This window comes from Anarrhichthys ocellatus, unplaced genomic scaffold (genome assembly GCF_004355925.1).
Source record: "Anarrhichthys ocellatus isolate YVR2014 unplaced genomic scaffold, GSC_Weel_1.0 scaffold69, whole genome shotgun sequence".
NCBI classification, from domain to species: domain Eukaryota; kingdom Metazoa; phylum Chordata; class Actinopteri; order Perciformes; family Anarhichadidae; genus Anarrhichthys; species Anarrhichthys ocellatus.
Window position 1 is genome coordinate 1,081,786 of NW_022280099.1, and position 13,610 is coordinate 1,095,395.

The following is a 13,610-nucleotide window of genomic DNA, read 5'->3' on the forward strand; positions in this document are numbered from 1 at the left end:
GGGTTCTTTGTTGATGTTCAACATTCGTTAAACGTGATTCACTTCCTGTTATTGAATGAGCTGCCATGACGTCACCCTCAGTGGGTCAAAGGGCTCAAACACACACGACGGTCTTCATCTCTATTTCACAGTTTGAGGCCAAAACACGTCCAGAAAACTTGGATTTTTATGACTCTTGCGTCGGCGCAGTCGTTTTCACAACACTGATCAGAGAACTTTAAACTTTGTGGCAGCAGGAGGATTGTAGAGAAGATATTCTCTTGAGATCATCTGTAGTTTAAACTCGACTCAAAATCTCACCTCAGATATTTGCACTGATTTCACAATTCTGTTAAACTTTTATCCACAATTTATCCCGTAACCTTTAACTTGTTGTTATTTCACAGGTTTTCACTCAAGGTGTCCGTTTTGTGCTTTGAGATATTTTACACATTGCATCGCTGCCACAACGTCACTTTGACACATAAATAAAATCAATAACAGTGTTTTTCATAAAGACACACATGTTGCTCTGGTGTTGAAATGTAGAGTTTAGCCTCTGAAACACTTTGACATGAAGACTTCTTGCCAGAGCCGTTGAATGTCTCGCTGTGCAGAGGGACAGAAATAAAGTCCTATTTATCGCCCACTGTACGAGCTGCCACACCACTGTGTCCCACAGACCAGTGATCTGCTCCGTCTGCAGAAACATGTCTATGTTACACAACGTTGTGCAATCTGGATCGACATTAATCGACAGATTAACAAACATTTTCTTCATCTTGTTCCTTCTGATTGGAGAAAATGTCCTGAGAGTTCACCAGTAGTTGAAGTCGAAGTTGAAGAATATTTAAGTTTTAAGGTATTTTTCGTGAAATAAACCAGCTGGTTGTTGATTTCAGTATTTGAAGAGATTTTACTTTAGACATTAAGCTGATTATTGTGCAACAACACTGGAGTTTTATTAATCCAGAACATTTTTATTAAAATTATTAGTTTTACACAAAAATACATATTTATACAGCATATTGTGTGTTTTTCAAGTTGTATTTTAATACAAACTACAGCCTAAAGCAGAGAAACACACGTCCCTCTGAAATAAATCAAGCTGCCAGTGCTTCAAAACTGCACACTCGGCAGGATTTAGTAAATACCATCCGCACTGATAAAATGAACATTGTGTAAACGCTGAAACCCCAAAACATTTCAAGGCAATTCATTAAATAACTTTATTTATTTTTTGGTTGTTGACGTTTTGTTGTCAGCTCAAAGGTCGTCATTGATGTCGCCACATTTGGGAAATGTCGCGTCTGAACACACACACACACACACACACACACACACACACACACACACACACATATAAGAAGGTCACCTGGGTTTTTTTATTTTCTGACGCCGACGTGTAAAGTTCAAAGTACGCTGCACATCTGCTGCGTGTCACACGCCGGCACAGCATGTAGACTCACCGCGATTATATCGCCAGTAATGCTTCTTTCATCTCCGTTAGTTTAAAACGTTATTTTACAACACGGCATGAAATCCAGATAATGAAGAAGTTTGTCAAGAGAGGCAAGAGGTCATGAGATTATTCAATGAACATTCCCTCAAACCAAAACAAATTAAACTAAACTAACTTAATTCAGAAAGAAACGACAAAAGTAATGACACAAAATGAGCAAGAAATCAGCCGACAACTATCCAATAACACCAAAGAAATGCGTAAATAACAATGCGGGGGAAAATGGTCTAACAATTAAAATAAAGGAAAACATCTTTTTATTTGTTTGAAATTACATTGTTTATTTTTTTGTATTTCTCACCACCTAACCGTAATAAAGTTGAAGTGCCTTTACAGAGAACTTTATTAAAGTATGATTACATAATTAGAATTAAATGATGAAAAGTGGTCATTGTAAACTTAACTCTAACTGTTAAACATGTGTTTTGTGTAGTACAATAAGTTGTTGTATTTTTACCTGTGGTCTCCAGCAGGAAGTGGAGAACTTTAAGAAGCTGAACGTCATCAGTCAAGACGAGTTTGAAACTCTGACCCCCAAAGTGCCGGCTGACCCGGAACAGGAAGTCCCGCCTCCTCTCATGCCAGGTGAGCTTCATGTTTGCTGCCTTTGATATATTTCAACATCTATCAAACTCCATTATAACCACCTTTGTGAGGAATATGTGCATTAGTATACTTACATTCAATATATAGATTAAAAACAAACAAGACTGATGGAGTAAGTCTTGTTGTTGTTGCTTTGCTTTTAAATATGAATGAAGTGTTTCTATTGTGTGTGTGTGTGTGTGTGTGTGTGTGTGTGTGTGTAAACAACGTTTTCTCTCAGTGGACAGCGGAGCAGAGTTGGCCCGCTCTCTGCCTACAACGGTCCCAGAGTCGCCCGTCGCACTCCAACCCCGAACCCCCCGAACGCCTCGCACCCCCGGACGCCAGGACCCCAACAAGACGCCACGCTTCTACCCCGTCATGAAGGAGAGTGGCACCATCGATGGACAGGTGAGTGCAGGGCAAGAGACGCTGGCTCATGTCGGACTGATTACAGAAGTAATCAACAGATCAACATCCGGTTATCAGGTCTCTAGTGTGAAAGAAGACGTTACTTAGAGGTCTCAGTGTAGTCCTGGTCCTCTATAGGACCTCCATCAGTAAAGAGACCATCAGAGAAAAGATGGTCTGTTTCTATAGAGTTATTCTTAATGCTCGTCATCGGAGCCACCGGGTCGGATTCTGGTGAAACCAGATGAACTCATGCAGGTTCACCAGAACCTCCTTCAGCTCAGACTCCAGCAGAGACCGGTCCACCGTGGACAGACCCAGATCCTCCAGCAGAGACCGGTCCACCGTGGACAGACCCAGTTTAAATACACAGCGATTCCCGGTTTAAGGCTTGCCGACATCTCACTGTCTAATTTGAATGTTACAGTTTTTGTTTGTGCAGTTATTGACCTCAGACTCTAGACTGGAAAAGCTCTCTTTGCATTTTACGACTGGCAGCCGCTGCCGACCTGTTCTCTGTTTTGCATGTGCCTGTTTACATAGTTGTTAAACACAAAGAACTGTTGCAAATACTTCTCTGTTTTCACGAGCATCAAATGGAGTCTACAGGCCTCTTTTCACCCGATACCATCTCTGAGGTGTCCACTTACAAGAGGAGACAACAATGCCTTAAAAATATCACTCAGATTGTGGGAAACAACCTAATTATAACAAACCATCAGTTGTGCAAACTCGACTCGACTTAAATGCCAGTATGCCAGTTATCAGGGACATTCTGTAGCTAAAAGGTGAGAGGTTAATCTCGGTCCTCTCCTGGTGAAACAGCTCTTTGTAACATGAATCTGTTGTTGTGATTTCCTGTCGCAGACGCCGAGGAAGAAGAAGACCCGCCACAGTTCCAACCCTCCTCAGGAAGCCCACATCGGCTGGGTGATGGACTCTCGTGAGCACCGGCCGCGCTCTGCGTCCATCAGGTCTGCTTTTCCTTCATGACTGTAAAGATGCTGCTTTTCACTTGATGTTTCAGTTATAAACTGGGAAGAAGAAGAAGAACAATAACGGATCATTTCCTTCTTTAACTGTTTAACCTTTAGTCATTTCTCTCCACAAATGGTATTAGTTACAAATGATTTTAGCCCCGAGTCATTTAATGTGAAGTTCTGCAAGTAAAGACAAGATATCTTCCCTTTTCCTCCATAACACAGCCGCACGGTGCACAGTTTGTAAAAGCAATTAATAGACGGGAATCACTCGATAAGAAGATAAAAATAATTGAAGTTAGTTTTAAAGATCTCTGCATTCCTTCTCTTGTGGCGGTAATTGCAGGTGCGTTTTGGGATCTAATGGTTTCGTTTCCCAGTCATTTCCACGTTTCCCATTTCCTTGTTTATGTAAGCTGTGGTGCAATGCATGCTGGGAGCGTAGCGGTGCGCTTTGACAGAGGTTTGGGCTACTTTAGGGACATCCAGTGCGACTCGCTTCCTCTGGTTGTAGACTACAGGGTATAAAAGGCTTAATTGATACAGTAAATACAAATATGCCTCAATGGGATTAGATAGATTTTAATAGGAGCTGTCACTCAAACATCTTCTCTCCTCCAACAACAGCAGCTCCAACGCCTCCCCGTCAGAAGGAGCTCCGCTGTCGGGAAGTTACGGCTGCACCCCCCACTCTCTGCCCAAATTCTGGCATCCAACCCACGAGCTGCTGAGGGACAACGGCTTCACTCAGCAGGGATACCACAAGTACCTGCGACGGTGCCTCAACGGTACGGAGGGCAGGTTCACCCACATGTATTAGATGGATTGTACAGATGTTCGCAATCGCAAAGATCGTCTTTCGTGCTCTCTGGTGACGGAGTCGATGCTTTTTGTTTCGTTCCAGAGAGGAAACGGTTGGGCATCGGTCAGTCTCAGGAGATGAACACTCTGTTCAGGTTCTGGTCCTTCTTCCTGAGGGACAACTTCAACAGGAAGATGTATGAGGAGTTCAAACTGCGTGCGCTGGAAGACGCCAAAGACAACTACAGGTGAGGAGGACATCAGGTGTTTAACGATGTCTCTAACATTTATGCATTAAAATGTCTAAAATCGACTAGACCTATGTTATATATATATATATATATTGTACTCTGTTATCCCAACAGTGGTCAAACTCAGACAAATCTGTAATTGTATTCAATGAGTCAAACTTTATTAGTTTAGCACCGTTCATACAGGTTAGTGTGGACGGTAGAAACAACAGAAGTTATTCATTAAGTTGAGATCAATGCAAGCGAGACAATAGAATGATGAAGATGGAATAAAAAGCTATAATAACAGTAAGTAAAGTAAGTAAAACAGCGTGAACTAAATGCCAATAAAATGGATGCAACTTACGAATAAGTGAGAAATAAAATAAAGGGAAAATAGAATACAAATTTTCAACTTAAATATAATAAGTTGATAAAATATCGTAAATAAATAAATAAAATGTGCTTAATTTGGTTGCTTGTCACTGGTGTCATATCTTTCTATATTTACCCCTTTAGTTGCTCTAACTTCTGCCGATGTGTCCGTCAGAATGTGAGGAAGGAAGTCTGTTTACTGTTTGTATTGAATTTAACATAAAAAACACAAGAATTGTGGTGAAATGAGCCCTCGAGACAAGTGTCCCTTATCTTTGAGGCCCTAAAGAACCTTTCAGCTCTGAAGTCAGTCTCAGGAGGAGATTCATGGGTACAAAGACGTAAAGAGATATCACCGTTTCTTTGACCTGCAAACAGTGCAGAAAGGCTTTTATTTATTCCTCTCTGTTTAACTTGACTTACTGCTGGGCGTCAACAGGGGAGGGGTCTGTGACGTTGTTCTGTTTCTGCCACAAGCGGTTTTATATCAGCTGCCAAACCCACATTCTTGTCTGGATAGTGCTCACACGCCCTGAAACTCTCACTTCAACCAGTCCACTGACACTGTAACAAAACTAATCTGTGAGGTTGTATAATAGCTGCTACATGACTGTCTGACTCGCACTCTATAGTCACGAGGAATCCCTGATGAGGTCTCCAAACTTTGTTTTGTCTCTAAAAAAAAAACCTCGTGAGAAGCGACACAGGTGTGGTCGTGCTTGTCGTCGTCACACCTGTTGACATATCGGCCTTTTTCCACACGTCTTTTACAATTTCCCCGATGTAGGTCAGTCACCGTGTTATTGTAACGCAGAGATGAATTATTCTTGTAGAACAGGAAGTTAGCCTCGCACAACGAGATTCTCACATTGGATTTTGGATTATTGCAGAAAATAAACTCTGTGGCAAACAACCGTCTTTGATGTTTGGAGTTTCTTTTCATCAAGTTAATCTGCACAAATGAACACAATCATCAGCAGTAAAAAGCTCACGCTATGCTAAAGGAAGCTCCAGAAACAGCCAGCCAGCTAACGTAACGTAACGCATCACATCCCGTCCGTGTAGACACACTTGTCTGTGGTCAGAGTGCAGGTAAATATTAGTTTTCCCCTCTGCAGGTACGGACTGGAGTGTCTCTTCAGATACTACAGCTACGGTTTGGAGAAGAGATTCAGGTTGGATCTGTTCAAGGACTTCCAGGAGGAGACCCTCAAGGACTTTGAGAGAGGTAATTGGAACCAGAACGTAACCAAGTGGTCCTGAACGTCACCTCAACGCTCACCAGGATTTTCAGAATAAAATAACTGCTCATTGTTACAGTATGGAGACACAAACTTGGTTCACCAATAATGTGATATTTGCATAATCCACTCAAGTTTGAATTGTAGCACAACTTTAATATAAGTTAATAATAATAATGTTTAATAATAAACACAACTACCAGACATGACGTAAATAAAAGATAAGTAGCATATACTATCCCCCCTCTAAGCCGAATGTGTGGAAAGAGGGAAAAGAAAAATAGGATTAAAGTCGATTTCTCAAACGGTTTCTGCCACCGAGCGACTCGGTGAAGCAGAACGGAGGATCGCCCGTTAAGACTGCAGCAGCCACTTATTTCCAGCAGAGTTATTTCGGTTCATATTCAAACGTGATCTGTCAGAGAGATGAAGCGAACACTGAAGTTATCCACGGACCAACCGGCACACGTGTGACCACGGTCACAAGCCAGATACTGAGCCCGTGAGTCACAACCGGCTGAGGTTATCAAAGCACTAATTAAGACGCGTACGGCTTCATGTGAGTCCTGTTCTTATCTCAAAGCTATTTCAGTGTTTTATCTGATAAATAAGAAAGCGTTTAATCAGCTAAAGGGGTGTGGCTTTAGTTTGTTAGACGGAAACGCATCATGTGACGTGTATACTGTATATACACGTATATATCACGGCAGCGGGACATGTCGCTGCCTTTTTACCACACAGTGCACCGTATTTACTCTGACTTCAGAGTGAGAAATGTATGCTTCATATATATCGGGCAAAAGACCCTAAGACCAGACTAAGAAAATGGTTTGTGCTTTGACTCTACTCCCTGCTAACAATCCCACAATGCACTGCGTCACATTTTAAAGATGCTAAATGTGCCGTTGTAGGACTCAATGCACCTCTGAGCCAAAGCACTGCGTGCTTCATGCTTATAGAGTGAAAATATATATATATATATTTATTTTTCAGTTAACCAGCAGATAGAAGCCTAAAGTACAGTTTATAACTTCTGCTAGTTTCTGCTATCTAGCTGTGTGAGATGTAGTTTGATTGTTAATTCATTTATTTCCATTCATTCTTTATTGTAAAACTTTTTTTTTAATAAATTGGTTGTTGGTTTAAACTGTCAAAGTACCGTTCCCCGTTAGCCAACTTGCTAACTAACTAATTTGGCACTGGTTTTACAAAGGGAAGAGAAAGTTTCAGAGAAAACTAAATGAACTGTAAATTTGTACTAAGTGCGTTGTGCTGTCTGGTCCTCCTGCAGGTCAGCTGTATGGACTTGAGAAGTTCTGGGCCTTCTTGAAATACTCTAAGATGAAGAAACAGCCCATCGACCCGAAGCTGCAGGAACACCTCTCCCAGTTCAAGAACCTGGAGGACTTCAGGGTGGTGGTGAGTCTCCACGTCTCATGAGAACAAAACTGACATGAAGTATCAGAGATATATGTTTTTAGAAAAGAATCTCCAATTTCTTGAAACTACATTGGATTGCCTTTAGTTTAAGTTGACAACTGGACAGTTTGGAGTTAATTCTAAGGGTTGTCAAATGTGTTGAAGAAAATGTAGTTCCCGAACTACAGAGATAATCCGGTTCTGCCGATGCCTAAGTGCCTTAAAGCTGCATTCTCTCTAGTGTCCACCAGGGGGCGACTCCTCTGGTTGTATAGAAGTCTATGAGAAAATGACTCTAATTCTCTCTTGATTTATTACCTCAGTAAACATTGTAAACATTGTAAACATGAGTTTATGGTCTCAATCTCTAGTTTCAAGTCTTCTTCAATACAGCATGATGTTCATTTAGTACATTATGGTCCATTTAGAGTCAAACAGACCATAAAGCAGGGGATGCTTTAGGGCAGGGCTACACGGTGATTGACAGGTCTCTACCAGAGACTATACTGCGTCTCTACGTTGCATTCCAAATATGGTCACTTCCTGTTCATTAGCTGCGGAAAAAAACAACATGGCAATGGCCGTAATCCAAGATGGCTACGGCGAAGTCGCCGAACTCCAAGCTTAAAAACTGTCTCTGTAAATGGATACAAAAGTAGATCTGTTTGAATTGATGTGGACAACAGATCAGGGGTCTACAAGCAGGATGTTTTACTATCCATCGTCTGATCGGCCCGTCTTCCTGTATTGAACTCTGACCTTTGTGTCCGCAGCCCCCGATGGGAGAGGAGGGAGGCAGGAGGAGACATCACTCATCCTCGGCTGGGGATGAAGGGAGGCGTCGGCGACATCCTTCCAACACTACCTCAAAGCCCACGCAGGCCTCCAAGTCCTCCACCGCCGCACCGAGCACAGCCAAAGACAACGCCCAGAAGACAACCGCTGCCGCCGTCGAGGAGAAGAAGGCCAAGTCCGGAGCCGCCAAGAAGGAAAGTGTTGCACCAAATAAATGAAGCTCCCTCCGGTTCAGGTGTGGGTTTGGATAGAAGACATGTAGAGCGAGGTGGCTGCAGCAGCTCTGAGATCAGCGTTTCGCTCTTTTCAGCGGTTTTGGGAATGAAGAGAGGCTGAGCGTGGTCGACTTAATTGTATTGTTTTTTTATCTGTGCATTTCATTTGCAAAGCAAGCAAGCATAGGCAGTGAGCCGGAATCTGTGCGCCTGACGGCTCATATAATGTTTACAACACAAAAAAAAACTAAAACGAAAAAAAAATGCATTCCTTGCATTTTGCCTTTTTATTCTCTCAGATGCCAAAACTCGACAACACTTTTCTGTTGAGCACAATCTGTAAAGAGCTCTGGTCTGTATGGAGCTCTCCGCCTGTTGAACTGTGACTCTAGTTTGCCAAGATGAGAGATCCTGCAGATTGTCTTGAGTGCCTTATTCTGATTCAGCAGTGAAGACAGGAGCACTGTCGACCCGAGACACAATAGTCCAAATTTCACTTTTTACGGTCTTCCCAATTCATTACTTGGGGTTTGAACATGTTTAAAACTGACACCACTTGCAGGTTTAATCTCTTCTTGAGACATAAATATCTTATTTTTCTTTTATCATGACAATCAAGTTGACAGCTGCAGTCATAGATTTGTGAAGGACTGACCCCCGAGGCTGCTGCTCACTAACAGATGTGGCCAGATGTTCAGACCGACGGACATCACAGCGAAACTTATCATGTTGGTTTTTCAATTAACACCTGCAGGAATTATGACAAATTTAAAGTGGGAAGCTTTATTTCAAGTCCCATTTTTACACCCAGAGGTAGTATAATTTATTGTTTTATTCTTGTTTTTATTTTTACTTGATTTGAAATGTGTCTGCTGGAGTTATGGGTGTGAAGCTAGCGTCATTAAACCACAGTATAATTTAGCTTACTTCATATCATGTTTGAGGCTTTGTGCTCTAGAGCGCTTAAATCATTAACTTTCCTTTACTTGATCGATGGACTTAAGAGGTTTTTAGAGTTGAATTTAAAGAAGAAAAAAAAAATGTAAATACTATAAAAAATCATTTGCTATTCAATTATTCTTTTTGATTTTAAGAATTGATTTGTTTTATCGGTAGTGTGGTGTTGAGTGTGTTTTAGGATAATGCATGTTAATGCTACAGTCTTGAATTGTAAAATGCAAAAAAATATAAAATAACAGCTGATTGTATGAACTTGTGTTAGTGTGGTTTGTGCTGCTTTCTCTTCTCTTACTCTGCACATGTTCTTGCTGAGGGCGACTCCAGCAGGATGAACTGGTTTCTGTTTATTTGAGGGTGAAATTAATCATCTGTAGATAAAAAAACAAAATGTCAGATCCAAATCAACTGTAAACCTTAAATATGAAAAATGAAGATCATGTGAGCAGAGAAGAGGCGTTTTCAGGCCAAAATATTAATACTATAAATGCCATTTCTTTAATTTTAATGATAAATGTTTTACTTAACGTTATATCACTGGTTGCGTTTGGTTTTTAGCTCACACCTCGTCCATTCCCAGTGTTGCCCTTTTATTCAGCCGTTATCTAGCTGCTATTTACACACTTTATGTAAACACTTTCTTACAAACTGCTTGTTTACTCTGTTGGAGGGGATAACGGGTGAAATGAATCATACTTAAAGTCATATAATCTAGGAAATATTTCCAGAAAGTCTGGTTTGATCACAAGTTCGTAACGGTTTGTGACACTACGGGTCCGATGGAGGGACAAAAATCATCACGTCGCAAATTAACACGGTTGAAGGCGTGTGTTTTGATGCCTTCACGTGTAATCGTAAACCTCAACTCTTAAGGGAGAAGTGGCTCTGAACGGGACTATCAATTGCTGCTGTGTAATTTCTGTCGTTTTAATATTTTATAATAGTTTTTTTTTTTAAATTTAAATGTTAGTGCCGCCAAACTAGTGCGAGTTTATTAAACTGAATCCCCTAAAATATAAAATGTATACTTTCTGATCTTGCATATTTCATTTTCCTCGTTGTTGTACTTTGAAACTGTTTAATGTCACAAAATAATAAATGACAAATGTGTAACCACTATAAAAATACTATAACGCTAAATGATGCAATGTAATGATTAAACTTTTCAGATCGGCCTATCTGATGTAAACACCAATGAAACTGCTCATGCAACAAGTTTTAATTCATGCTCACAGTGAGTCGCTTTTTGATTGTTTTATTTTTAATTAAAGGGCAAAACTAAGATGTAGATGTTTGGAGATGAATAAAATATATACATATTTAGTAAAATAATTTAGTAAAATCAACAAATAAAAACAGAAATAAAACATAAAAGCGACGACATCACATAAAAGCCAGAATGATTGATTCGATAGTTAAAGTAATCGATAGTTAAAATCCTATAAAACGAACAAGCTTTTTTTTTTTTCTTTTTTTTTTAAACAACGCACCAAAGAAGAACAGAATGTAACAACTCGTTCAACTGGTGGTTCCCGCTTGTTCTCCGACAGCACCTGAACGCACCATCTTACCAGTTGGCTGGTAGGCGCTAACAACCGTGTGCAGTATGGCGGACGATGGAGACAGTTCGAGCGGACCAGTTGACACGAGCGGTGGGGCAGCAGCGGACGAGTCGGACGGTCTCACGCTCTACGGGCTCGGAGCGATGTTGCTGAACATCAGTATTTTGGCTCTAGTGGTGGCGGCCTGTGTGGCGGCCTACCGGCGGTGGGGCAAACGGCTCGTCGCTGACGCGGCCCAAAGCGACGAGGCCTCGGCGCTGCCCAAGATGAGGAGACGGGACTTCTCTCTGGAGCAGCTGCGGGAGTACGACGGACTCGAGAACCCGCGCATCCTGATGGCCGTCAACATGAAGATCTTCGACGTGACTAGCGGCAAAACGTTTTACGGGAAAGGTGAGTAGATGGAGCACTTTAACATCCGGGTGAGTTAGCTGACACGTCCAAGTTGTCCCGAACAAAAACATCATTTCTGGGCGCAAACGGTTGTGGTTAGCTTAGCTCTTTTGTCTGTGTTATTGAATGGGATATGCTAGCCGTTAGCTAACTAGCACTGGCTGTGTTTTTTGGTGGGGTCGTGACTCCTGTGGTGATGCTAGAACACCCTAAACTATATATTTATACAACTTTTTAGTTAAAGTTTAGTTAAGCCTGGATGATTGTAAATAACTAGCCTGCTAGCCTGTTAGCTTGTTGACGTGCACACAGACACACTGTCTGGGTGTCTGGTCTGTAGTCTTGTTTACACTGATGGGACTCATCGTGCATGATTCTTGGGAACTTTGCACCAATGTTTTAAATCTTAAAATAATGAATGCATCTTGCTAATTTTCTGCAGAAAATACGTGTTGTGGTTTGTTTTACTGGCATCTCTGCTGTGAAAAGTGAAAGTTAATTGTAACTTAATAATCATAATTTACTTCCACAAAGCATGCTTCAGTCCCCATAAGTGTTTCTATTTCTGCAAAGCTAGGCTAACCAGCTAATCAACATTTTCCTCCTAGCTGCAGGACTCGCCCGTCAACTGTAATAAACTATAATTATTCAAGCAACATTCCCAGCAGTCTCATGTGTCACGTCCTGCTAACCGACACCAGCAGCACCGAGCCAAGTAGGCCTGAATCAGGGCAGTCCAGTCATGATGTCACACAGTTTTACAGACAGACAGGAGTTGACTGGGTCATATCATAAACTGTCCAGTGGGTGTTTATCACAGTGGACTTCATGCTGACGCAGATAGTAGTGATTCAGTGTGTCAGGTCATAAGTCGTTTGGCTATGAACACAAAGTATCTTATTGGTTCAGCTTCTGAATATTTAAAGTTTGGTCCATTTTCTAGAAAGTGAAAGTTTGCCTCTTTTTCTATGTGTTGATACTTTTTGGGGTTTGGTTGACTTTAGGTGCTCAGAAGATCGGCAGCTGGGACATGTGCATTTATTAATAAAGATAATAAGATTAATAAAGTAATTAAAATATTAAATAGTCTGTTGCAGACCTGCACTACTTGTTAGAGGAGAGTCCAGCTGGAGCTCACACACTTTATTCAGAGACAATCATTTCTTCTTTGTTGTGAGTCTTAACACTTCTAATATCAATCATAATAAGAACATCGGTATGTTGCTGTTGTGTTACTCAAGCCTGCAGTTTTATCTGTAAAATGCTAATTATGCAAGGTATGAGCACATCTAATCTTTGAGGTGATAAGGCGTCTCTGCTTCACGGTCAGAGTTTTTCTTTTTCTTCTGTTGCACAAATATTCCATCAGAAGAGCCGAGGGCCTGCAGAGCGTTCACATGCTGGTCAGATGATGTTCTTCTGGAGGAAATTCAAGTTTTAAAACACAGCGGAAACGTGAAGGGAGGCTCGGAGCGAAATGTTTCATGAAGGCTGAATGTGTTGGAAGAAGTTACTCAACAGGACAACAGCTGCTCGTTAGTGGACAGAAGGAAATACCAGAAAGGGTGAAAGGCTCAAAATGAAAGTTATGGATGCACTGATTACACTTCCTCTCCCCCGAAGTAGATTCAACTCAGAGTATCTGTTGATACCAGGTACTGTTCTACCAGATCAGGTCCTCTACTGATAATGTGATCATATTTTAGCTAAAGCAAAACGATTGATTCCTAAAAAGAAGATTATATTGCTGGACCGATAAATCCTCCTTTATCGATACATCAGCTGTTTGTGTGTCAGGCGGTAAGAAGCCTGCAGCACACACATGTCAAAGATGAGTTTGAGGTAATATATTAATGTTTTGCATTAATGTTTAAAAGGGATATTGGCCCGTATATGGTTATATATGTAATTAGAAATGTGGGTTTAATTTCTTAGCAGGTAGAATCATTCATTGCTAATGTTTTACTCATCTTGAGAAGTTCAAGTTTAGAAATCTTAAAGAACTTGCGGCTGCAACTAACTTCTACTTTACATTTAGATTAGTTTGACAACTTATTCCTTGAATAATAGATCAGTGGGTTAGTGTGCAAAATGGTGAAAAATGCTCCCGTAGCAGAAGTTAATGTATTGTTTATCTCATATATA

At 41.0% G+C, this 13,610-nt stretch overlaps 2 protein-coding genes across 4 annotated transcripts in view; both read left to right on the forward strand.

The window, feature by feature from the left end:
* Window positions 1-9,761, forward strand: part of larp1b (La ribonucleoprotein 1B) — a 15,830-nt gene extending 6,069 nt beyond the window's left edge. The window contains exons 5-12 of one of the 3 annotated variants that reach the window (XM_031873208.1): window positions 1,972-2,086; window positions 2,328-2,497; window positions 3,365-3,471; window positions 4,105-4,265; window positions 4,382-4,526; window positions 6,002-6,111; window positions 7,416-7,543; window positions 8,317-9,761. In XM_031873208.1, the coding sequence (XP_031729068.1) occupies window positions 1,972-2,086; window positions 2,328-2,497; window positions 3,365-3,471; window positions 4,105-4,265; window positions 4,382-4,526; window positions 6,002-6,111; window positions 7,416-7,543; window positions 8,317-8,556 (1,176 nt within the window). In that variant the 3' untranslated portion in view covers window positions 8,557-9,761. The remainder of the gene's footprint in view (window positions 1-1,971; window positions 2,087-2,327; window positions 2,498-3,364; window positions 3,472-4,104; window positions 4,266-4,381; window positions 4,527-6,001; window positions 6,112-7,415; window positions 7,544-8,316) is intronic. The other 2 variants (XM_031873209.1, XM_031873210.1) reach the window with 2 other exon arrangements.
* A 1,298-nt stretch (window positions 9,762-11,059) lies between these two features.
* LOC116397622 (membrane-associated progesterone receptor component 2-like) lies at window positions 11,060-13,594 on the forward strand. The gene has a single exon (XM_031873224.1). The coding sequence runs from the start codon at window positions 11,117-11,119 to the stop codon at window positions 11,471-11,473; it is 357 nt and encodes a 118-aa protein (XP_031729084.1). The 5' UTR covers window positions 11,060-11,116; the 3' UTR covers window positions 11,474-13,594.
* The last annotated feature ends 16 nt before the right edge of the window (window positions 13,595-13,610 follow it).